This window comes from Primulina eburnea, chromosome 8, assembly GCF_022965805.1.
Source record: "Primulina eburnea isolate SZY01 chromosome 8, ASM2296580v1, whole genome shotgun sequence".
Classification (NCBI taxonomy): domain Eukaryota; kingdom Viridiplantae; phylum Streptophyta; class Magnoliopsida; order Lamiales; family Gesneriaceae; genus Primulina; species Primulina eburnea.
In genome coordinates, this window is record NC_133108.1 from 37,220,182 (window position 1) to 37,231,673 (window position 11,492).

Consider the following 11,492-nt stretch of genomic DNA (forward strand, 5'->3'; position numbering starts at 1 on the left):
ATAAATGTCAAAACCGAAAAAATCGAAATTTCATTAAATTAATAATTCTTTTATATTTTTATTTATTTTATATATTTTGATATGATATTTAGTGAATGAAGAACTATTTTGAGCAATTTTTAGTTGATTGTTGTTTTCTTAATTAATTTAGACCTTATATTTAAAGATTTTACTAAGAAAACATGTAGAAAGTTAACATATTATATTTTACAATATATTTATATTATTAATTTAAATAATTATATCAAAATCGAATTAACCGACCGAACCGTTTTGGTAGAAAACCGAACCAATATGAAGAAAAATGATTCGGGTATCGGATCATATATTTTTAAAACCGAACCGACCGATGAACACGCCTAGTGCATAGTGCAGATAGAGAAAAAAATCGACCGATGAACACCCCTATTTCTTGTCTTTTTTTTCGTCTGATTAAATTATGCGCATTTAGCGACGGTTTTAGGCATTTAGCGACGGTTAAAACCTTTGCTAAATGAGCGACGGTTTTTGAAACCGTGGCAGATTCCATTACAGCGACGGATTATAAACCGTCGCTATTATTAGCGACGGTTTAGACGTAAACCGTCGCAAATTAGCTACGATTTTATTATATTTTCCGTCGCTAAAATTATCTGATTCTGACATAGACCAGCGTCCGTGCTTACGGAGCGCGGATGCTGATCCACGTGTGCAGCGTCCGCGCTCCGTAAGCGCGAATTGGGGTAGTTTTGAAATGGTTTTTTTTTTTAAATTATTTTTGAAATTTTTTTTTAAAATTAGATTAATTTTAATAAAAACCCCATATACCGATGTTAAGATTAAATATAAATAAGTTCATAAAAAAATATTTAAATATAAAATTGTTTTAGGTTCCATTTGGCAAAATAAATTTGAAATCCAAAAAATTCGATTATAGTTTTATAGATCACGATGAAATAATAGATGATATCTTAAATTCATATATGATTTGTTTACACATTAATTACACAAAACAAAGTACATTTCAAATAACTTTATTACTTGGTTCACTTTAAATATATCTTAATCAATTTGAGAAACTACATATTAAAATGATGGATTTGAAGTTTATCGTCTTCTTTTTTTAAAATTATATAAATACATTTAAATATATTTGAAATATTTGAAATCAATAAATCCAAAGCAACTTTTAACAAACTTTACGTGTGAACGGGGATGGTGTCGAATTGGTAAAATGGGCAAAGATTTATATGACAAGGCAAATAATTAGAGGGGCGAAAGGCAAATAATTAGAGGGGCGAAACAAAAATAATAAAACGTCAGAGGGCTTAAAGTGATTTACAAGGTCTTCTGCTGACCAGCTTCCTCGTTCTTCTACGGTTCTATTCTACACACAGATTCATTCATCTCAATTCTCAGAATAGAACTATATCGTCTTCGATTTCTCAGATTTCATGTTTATCATCTATTATTGGCAATCGCCGGTGGAAACTCCACAACGGACCTTTCCATAGCCCCGCCAATTTCGGCGCCGCAAAGGTACAGTATGTGTTATTTTCCACCCTGCATTTCCTTAGATTCGGTGTTTTTATGACTATGATATTAGTGCGAAATTTTTAAGGTTTCGGCTACTGTGATGTTGATTCTGTTGCTCTGTCGAGAATTTTGGGGTATTCAGTAAATGTTTTCTCTTTAGCTGCACTAAATGTCATTTCGAATTCAAGATTTCATTTTTTTAATCTACGGGAATTCGGGGTTCGAGAAAATGTAGGAATTGAAGGGAGAAGTTCCGATTGCGCTCTGTTTTTTGCTGGTTTGGTATATTAGGCATAGAACTGTGATGATGACTGTGTTTGCGAATATCTGCCGAAGTTAGTCAGGAGGATGCATGGTGGTGTCTTTTGGTTTTACTTACAGGTGTTATAGAGTCTGGGGGATTCGAGCATACTTGTTTCAAGGAAATTCTTCTTGATCCTGTTGAAATTTTCCTTGATCCCCCTTGATTTGTTCTCACCATTGGTAGCAATTTAAAGCCCAACAACATTCTTTCACTTTCAATGTCTTACACGTTATGAACTGATGCATCTTGTATTCCTCCATAAATAAGGTTCATTCATATGAGTTGGTTATATTTTCCTGTAAAGTGTCTGTCAACTTGGTGGTTTTCCTCTTAACACGAATTGTTTTTGTTCAAATTCTGCTGAAGATAATTTAGGTCAAGATAAAATGCATTTGACATGTATAGCTGTGTGTCTTCACATTGAATTTACATTATCTGGCAATGATAGTAGTTTTTCTCTTTGGGGAATGGAAAAGGAATAAATTGTTTCATTTTTTGATAGATAGTCCATTTGTTGAATGTATATGGAAAGGAATGAGCTTTGAATAGGAATGCCATACCACTTCAAGTTTGTTAATTGTGGGATATTTCTTTTTCCATTGGATTATTCAATATACCCCACTGTTGGGTTGAGCATTTGGAATTTCTGATTATGATATAATCACACTTGGGAAATATTATTATGATTTCTTTTGGCAAAAAGAGTAACCATCTATGTAGCGCTCTTACCCAAGTCATTACTAAACATATTAATAAGAATGCATAATTAAACTTCATAATAACAATTAAACAGCGAAAACCAAATAACTTAATCATCTTATAAAATGAAAAAAGAACAAATATCTTAGTCTTAATATTAATACAACCATATCGAATTCATAATCATGAACGAGAATACGAGAAACCAAATAAAAACATCCACTAGATCAACACCGAAAACCCAACTGCTCTAGGCATTGTCCTGGCCGTCCGAACCGTCCAACCTAAGACCTGTCCCATCGAATGAGGTATTCAAGATGAAAATAAGGACGTGAGCGACAATCGTCAATTACGAGAATGTACAAGTATACAACTTGATATGATGTATGTGAATGCAATAATGCTCGAATATCAAAGATCAAGTCAAGAAGACGCCTGATTGTATAGTCATTGATATGCCATAGGCATGTTTTTTGGGTTTTTTAAAATTAATTTTTAAAAAAATTAATTTCAAAAATAAGGTAGATGATGGAGTTTTGCAAAATTAAAGCAAAACGCCACAATCAATGATTGTAGCGTCCGCCACTAGTAGCAACGGACCTGCGAAAAATTGCAGTGTCCAAGCTACCAAAGGCACCAGACACTGTTTTTTTTTCATTATTATTATTATTATTTTATTGAATTTGGACACATTTTTTATTAGTAAAATAGGAAGACTACATGCAAAAAATGAGAGACTCTAGTTCAATAATTTGAAAACCAAAGTTCAATAATTTGAAAAATAGATAACTTTAAATGAGTAAGTTAGTCAACCAATTTTTTTTAAAAAAATTATTAGTAAAATATTAATTAATTTATCTTCAAAAAAAATTGAACCTTTTTTTATTTTAAATAAATTATTTATTTAAATATTTGTTGGTTTAGTTTCGAAAAAATATATATATGCGTATTCGTCGACTTATTTTTTATTTTATTATTACTAGTAACATGATTAATAAAAAAATAATAATAGATGGAATATGAAAATACGCAAAATTTTTGAATTTTTACTTTTTTTTTATTTTTTTTAACAAAATCTTTTATTTATTTAAATATATATATTGACTTAGTTTTTAAAAATATTAAATAAATTGTGTATGTATGTCGGTCCACTTATTTTTAGTTTTTGAAATTAATGAATTTGACAAGCTCCAACTTTCTTTTTTTGTATGTGGACTAATTTGAAAGATAAATCATTTTTTTTTCGTAAGAATTTTTTTTTTTTGAATCTGTGCAAAATTTTCGGAAGATAAATTTCTTAATATTTTTAAAATAAATATTTTTCTAAATCATTGATCGGCTCAAATTCATTAATTTTAAAAGTAAAAAATAATTGTATCGACATACGTACACAACTTATCTTATTATTTTTTGAAAACTAAATCAACATATATTTAAATAAATAAAATATTTTTTAAAAAAAATAAAAAGAGCACAAATTCAAAATTTTGCGTAAAAATTTTCGAGAATTTTCATATTCCAACTATTGTTATTATTTTTATTAATCATATTACTAGTAATAATAAAATAAAAAATAAGTGAATGGACACGCATATACATTTAAAAAAAATTGGTTGACTGACTCACCAAAGTGATATATTTTTAAAATTATTTAACTGGAGTTTCAACTCTCATTTTTTGTATGTAGTCTTCCTATTTTACTCATAAAATATGTGTCCAAATACAATTAAAAAAAATAATTAACATAAAATAATAGCCGTGTCCCTACACATGGCAACTTGGACGCTTGCTATTAGTCGCAGACGATGCAAATATATTGCAACGTCTACCATTGATTGTGTCGTTTTGCTTTAATTTTGCAAAACCCCATCATCTTCCTTATTTTGAAAACCCGCATGTTTTGGCTCTCACACTCATCATTAAGACGTGAACCTACTATGTCCAGGGTCATCAGAGCCCGCATGTCCCGTCAAACACTGTAGCTCTTGATACTCAACCATCCACAATACAGAATATGGCTGAGCAGTCCAAACAAATGAGGTATATCTCAAAAAATATTAAACCCAACGTGATGTGTCATGCATAATATGTCAAAGCAGTAAAACATGTATTATTCAACAGATAAATATGCATCATTTAAGTATGCATACTACGCTTGGATATTTCGGTCATTACATCACGTATCTCACTAAAACAATATGATAGAAAATCTACTCGTCTGAAACTAGACAATACCAACATATTGAAATCACTATAATGCCATATCCAGAATTATTAAAAATGCTTCAAAGTTATTCCTAATGATCATTAAATCATTATTTAAAGCTTTAGGATTATACATGTATTCGTCGTCAACCCTCTAATGACGTCTTGATCTGCGTGTCCCTGTCACCAACCCCTCTTTGATTCGACACTAGTTCCGAAGCTTCCCAACTCTAAACTGCCTTAGAAACTGGTTAAAACCTAAGGTATATGGCTAGAACTCGAGAGAGAAGCCGAGGAACAAATGAAATCAGCTTCTATTTATAGGTTGTATCCGAACTAGTTCAGAATATTTGAACACAATCTTATCTGCCACGTGTCATAATCTCATTCGTCTAGTTGGATTTCTCGAAGTAATGTAATCTGAAATAGATTGAGTGCTCCATTTTAAATTTGGTGGATCTCAATATGTTGATTCTCAATTAATTTTTTAATTAACAACTCATTAATCATGTCTTAATTAGTACTTTATTCAAATTAGGATTCGGGTAATTACAATCCAAGTGTTTTTTCATAACCTTGATGTTTGAAACATGGTTCAAGATTTTTTTTCAATTAATTTCCTGGAAGGTAAAATGGAGGTTCTTCAGGACACGTCTGGTGATGCATTATAATCATAGTACATTTTTATAAAGAAATGAGTTATTTGACATGGGAATAATGACATGTTAATTACATCTGTAAAGCCTGTTCATGTTGATCCGCACTTAATTTTCGTTCGAAAGAAAAATGTATCGAGAAACTTAAATTTGTTGAAAATCCACTGAATACCTGCTTAAGATTTTCCGGGATTGTAGATTGTTTTTGTAATTTTTGTCGTTCTATTTAAGATCTCATGTTAATGATAGCTAAATTGATTATACTCTTCAACGAACAAGATGTTTCTCTGTTTGAGAACAAAGCATTAGACATGTTTCTTTCTTTATTCGATCATAAAATATGTGATGTATATGTGATGCCTAAATATGCAGGCAGCTATAAAATTGATGAGGTGTCTGCTTATTGCTTGAATTTCATGTTGATTCCGGATGTCTTTATTTTCAGATTCCAACAATCAGTGAGATACATGGCACAAAAATATCCTACTTGGGGAATGAAACTACACCAAGTTACATAGAAGACACATCAACATCACATGAAAGAAACTCTTTAGATTTATATGCTGTTAAAAAAGGTTTTATGGCTGAAGAAGTGACAAATGGGCACATACAAAATCAAGACGCCAGCAAACCAAAGAGGGCAGCCAAGATTCATGACTTTTGTCTTGGAATTCCCTTCGGTAAGTATTTTTTTCAATTTAAGGTTTTGTTTCTAGCAGTCAAATTTCTTCTTCTTTGAAAAAAATTACTATGCACATTTCTATAATATAAAAATCATTAAAAATTGTTGCTTGTAATTTCCCAAAACAATTTTAATTCCCCAAAATAAAATCAAGTATCATCCCCTCATTTTCAATCCTTTTCCCAAAACACATTTCTATTAATTCAACCCTTTCCAATATAATCCTTAAATTTGATTCAACTTTTCACCAATTCTCAGATACTCTGTTATTATACAGTATTTTAAGAAAATATATTATATTTTCATATCATTCTGAATATCATCCCATAATCAGCAATTGATACATAATTATAATATGTGCCCAACAAAATCTGCGTAAATTGATATGCACAATAAAAACTGCTTGTGGTCCACAGAAAAGGATACTAAACGTACCTATTTATTTATCTCCTAAAACTTGTTATCAAAAAAAGTTTCCCATGACATTAACCCAAAACATGAAAATTAAAACCAAACATTGCAGTTGATATTGGAGTCGTGAAAATTTGTTTCAGTTTGGTAATTAGAATCTCTTAACCTCAGGCGGGTTGTTCTAAGCGGGGGACTTATAGACTTTATTTTCACAAGAAACTCTGTTAATTTAAGCACTGGAGTGCTCTTTGGAGGTGCTTTACTGGCCCTCAGCGTTTATGGTTTGAAGGTTTGGAGACAAGGAAAATCAAGCTTGCCATTTATACTCGGACAATCAGGTGATCACCATTTTCCTTTGTAAGGAATTATTATCATGATTTTCCATGTTCGATGCAATTGTATTATATGTCTTCTTATTAATTTTTCGTTGATTACGATCCATCTGGTTACTAGTACAATGTGACCGGCATCTAAAGCATTTTCCACAATCTAATGTGGGATGGATGTGAACTAGGGTGTGCAAACAATTGGTTTGAGTTCAAGCTCATCAAACCTAAAATAAAGGAGTCAAGCTCTTTTTCGTGGATTTTCCAGTTTGTACTCTTGTTTCATAAATATGTTCACGAGCTCATATCACAAATTTGACTCATGGCTTTGGTCTCATAAATGTATTTATGAGCTTTATATGTAAAATGATTAATACTATTTTTATATTATGATATGATTAAGTATATGTTAATAGTAACATTGATTTTTATACTATAAAAATATTAGAAACACTTAAATATTAGTTTTAGGACTTATAAGTTATGACTAACTCACAAGCTTTTCAGTTACTAAAGTTGAGCCGACGCTCAACAAAAACCTCAATCTCTCAAGCTCTAGCTTGAGCTTTAAAAAAACTCAATCTTGATTGACTTCGTGTTAATCCAGCTTGAATCAACATGCAACACTAATATTGTGTTTGGAATGTTTTTCGGTTTGGGAATGCACATTTGAGATGGAATGTGTCACAAAAAGTTAATAAGTTTTTTTTGGGTATTCTTATGTATTAATTTATCTTCCCTCTTTATCATTCTGCAGTACTCTTTATGGCTCTTTTTTGGGAGAATTTTCAGACATATGCATTGGTAATTCATCAGACTTTACATTATCATTTGTACTATGATTTCTATTATATTCCACAATTATCTTATAAATGTTGATTTCCAACGGGCTTGAATACTGTCATCAGGTACAAAATGGTCTTATGATTGATCTTTTTCCACTTTTTATGTAATAATAATAAACTATTTTGTTTCTTTAACTTGCACTACTGTGCTTCTATTTGTATGTGGTGATATCTGGAGGTAATCCTCCACCAAAGAAGCTCGAATCTTTGACTGCTGTTGAATCATCATAAACCTTCAGAAGGTGTGCCATGACTCTGGTTTACTCGGAAAATTTTCTATTAATGCCTGAATAAAATCGATATTTGTTATTTCTAAAATTTTTTGTTGTTTGAATTTCAACTGAATTACATGTACAAGCAACTGAACTTTGACATTCAATGCTGTGTGTTCTTGTATAAACTAATTTATTAACTTGAGTTTTGGATTGTATACGTGAGAATTTAGTAACTGTTGTGCCATGTCACATGATGCAAATGTAATCAAGGTTCACATAGAATTTTACACATTCGGGTGTGACACATCCTTATCAGTGTCATACATATTAAAAGCACACAAGAAAGGCGTCTAGACACAAGATTCAGGGAAGCTTTGCATTGCATCTACAAACAATTTAAGCTGGAGTCTCCGACGAACGTGCCTTATCAACAAAGCCCCAACCTTGGTGCATTTTTAGAAGCTGAAAGCATCTTTTAAGCACATCTTAAACGTAGGGATGGTAAATCCAAGATAACATTCATGATTTATTTTCGCATATGTTAGTCTTTTAAAATGTTGTCATTTAATAGTATGCAAAGTCTAGTGGATATGTGATGACTTTATTTTGGATCTTTAGATTCTCATTTGTTATCCTTTAGAGCTCTTCATTTCACTTCAATAAAGTGTGTATCATCTTGTGTTTAGGCTGTATGATTGGTCTCTGTGATACTGTTATGATCCCAAGTTGTGGATCGTGTTAGGAGGTTGACGGAATTATGATGAAAATCGAGGATTGTTTTGGAAGAGAACCTCGCTATCTCGTAGATGGTACGAGGCTCGTTAAAAAGAATCTCACGATCTTTTAATACCAGACTTTTAAGAAAATTTATGTTTAACCATTTATTTTCACGCAGTCACTTATAAATACATAGAATCCTTCTCTGTATCATCTACTAATAGATCAAGATAAATTTTCCTATTAACTACTAAAGATAAACTCAAATCTTTACATAAATAGAAGATCACTCTATCTATGGAATGATCTGATTATTCAAAAGAAGATAAGATAAAAATAAATCATATTTCTAAATAAAAGATTATAGCAGAATAATTTATTGGTTTTGAACTTTCCATCTTGTTGTAGGGCCCTGATATTACTGCCCCTTGGAGATCATGGTTGTCCTCGACCATGAGGGAAGGGTACTGAAAATTTGTTCTGCTCTTATGTATTCGCTTATCCCAAAAAGCTTGGGGCAGTGGTTGAAAATCTTCAGGTGGTAGAGGTGGGAGTGTAGACTGCAATTGATATTTCCTCTGACCTTTTTTAACCAAGAGAATGAATCGTGGCGTGAATTTTTGAATTTTCCGGTAGTTGGAGCTTGACTGCAATATGACCCTCCCATTCAATGACCAATTCACCTTCCTGCACATTATTTATTAATTGTTGCAATCCTTTGGAGGTGGAAATCTGAGATTTTACTGCTTCTGAGAAACCCAATTGTGGCATGGTGGCATGGGGATTTTGTGCACGAAACATGCTTCCTCATCACGCTGGTGGTTACTAATGTCCTCACCAATATTAGTGTACATGTTTGATAGATAATTGAGCATATCCTCCAGATGATTAATGAGAGTTTGCTGTCTTTTCAGTAGTTGTCATGTCCTCCCGATACAGCTTCATGAAAGCTTCGAATTGATATTGTAGTGCCTGGAATTCCCCCATGATGATTGCTCTGGTACTAATTTGTTATGATGGAATTATTGTAAAAATTGATTGAGGCTCGTTTTGGGAGAGAACCTCATGATCTCTCAGATGGTTTGAGACTCGTTAAAGAGAATCTCACTATCCTTTAGGCTTTTAGCACTAGGCTTTTAAGAAAATTTATGTTTAACCATTTATTTCCATAATCACTTATAAATACATAGAATCCTTCTTCCTGTTACTACTAAAGATCAAGATAAATTTCCAAGATAAACTCAAATCATGACATAAATAGAAATCGTCCTATATATGGAATTATCCTATTATTCAAAAGAAGACAAGACTGATGGCAAAATAATTCATTGGGTTTGAGCTTTCCATCTTGTTGTAGAAGATAATTATGAGTCCCGAGGTTTTAATAACTTTGGTGTCGTTCTTCCAAATGGCGTCACAGTAGGAGAAACTTTGGGCTTGTGTATCAAGTGCTCGACTCCTGTAGGCTGTAGTGGTTGCAAATAAGTCAATACGATAACCAGTAATCTCTACCAGACTTTAATCCATCTTTTCATGTCCTTCATGTTTGTTTCTTTCCATGACCCCATCAAACCTGCGTGGATTCCATTTCAAACCTGCGTGGATTCCAGTTCTGATGACGAGCTCAGAATTCAAATAAAAAAACTCTTCCCAGTGCTAATTTCTTTAAAACAAGGAAGTCGTTTCTTTTGTTTTTTTCCCCATATCTAGTGTGAAACATTCCTGTCTTCATCTGAATTTGTTAATGTAATTCATTATTTGCGTATGAGTACTTATTCTAAATGTATCGTTCATGGATAGCTAATAACGGACGAGTTCTTGAGTTTATGCCGACTTTAAATTTACTCGACGATGGTATTAAAATTTGATGGATTCATATAATCTTATTCTTTGGAGGTAAAGATTTCGGGTTTGTGCTGTCAGAGAATGAGAGAAATTACCTGGGATACACAACTGTTACAAGATAGAGATAGTTAATGCCGTTGTAATATTCTTTAGACCCTCAAAATGGAGTGGTCTGTTGTACTTTTAGAGTCCTTTCATGTTCTCCACTCGAAAGCTTTTGTGGTCAAGAAAAGATGAAGCGACACTAATGGAGAAGAATTCTTTTGGATAAAAAAGTAGATAGATATAGATAAAATGCAGCCGAGTGGCGAGAAAGTGACCCTTCAGCACCGACTCTCATATATTTTTTTATTTTAAAGATTTTAATACATCAATTACTTCTAATTAAATTAGGAAGTTCGAAACATTAAGAAAGAAAGAAAAAAATATAGTAACATGTGCCCAAAATGGTAATTTTATGATGGTAAAAACTTGTGTGAGACGGTCTTATTGGTCGTATTTGTGAGACGAATATCTTATTTGAGTCATCCATGAAAAAATATTACTTTTTATTGTGAATAACGGTAGGATTGACCCGTTTCACATATTAAGATCCGTGAGACGGTCTCACATGAGACCACTCTTTTATGAAATATTAAAGAGTAACACAACGAGGCTAACCAAGACAGTCATTACAGACACAATTTGGTACGGTTAGTTCGATGCTATCTTTGGGTACTACTTTAGAAGAACAATATCAATTTTTGATTACGTACCCCAAGGGTAAGGGTAGATCGTATAAGAGAAGTTGCATCATTTTTTTCATGTGACGTAGTAAATTGAATAACGTAGCATCGAATAAATGTACAGTCTTTAAAAATATCGCGGTTTTTAAAAATATATAAAGAAAATGATTTGATAGTATTAAAACTGCATGGTAAAAATACAATTTGTTATGTATATACACACACAAAAGTGTCCCTTGGTGTACATATTAATTTTTTCGTGTTAAATAATATTTGTGTAAAATTTTTAGAGATTATATTAAAATTAAAAGTTTAAAAATAATTTTTTTTATAATGTTTTTTATTGG

At 31.9% G+C, this 11,492-nt stretch overlaps 1 protein-coding gene across 1 annotated transcript; it reads left to right on the forward strand.

The window, feature by feature from the left end:
• The first annotated feature begins 1,308 nt into the window (after positions 1 to 1,308).
• On the forward strand, positions 1,309 to 10,083 carry LOC140839239 (protein FATTY ACID EXPORT 1, chloroplastic-like). The gene is made up of 7 exons (XM_073205878.1): positions 1,309 to 1,518; positions 5,825 to 6,063; positions 6,644 to 6,810; positions 7,556 to 7,674; positions 7,788 to 8,350; positions 8,545 to 8,667; positions 8,984 to 10,083. Exons 2-5 carry the CDS (start codon positions 5,960 to 5,962, stop codon positions 7,872 to 7,874), a joined length of 477 nt encoding a protein of 158 aa, XP_073061979.1. The 5' UTR covers positions 1,309 to 1,518; positions 5,825 to 5,959; the 3' UTR covers positions 7,875 to 8,350; positions 8,545 to 8,667; positions 8,984 to 10,083.
• Positions 10,084 to 11,492: the final 1,409 nt, after the last annotated feature.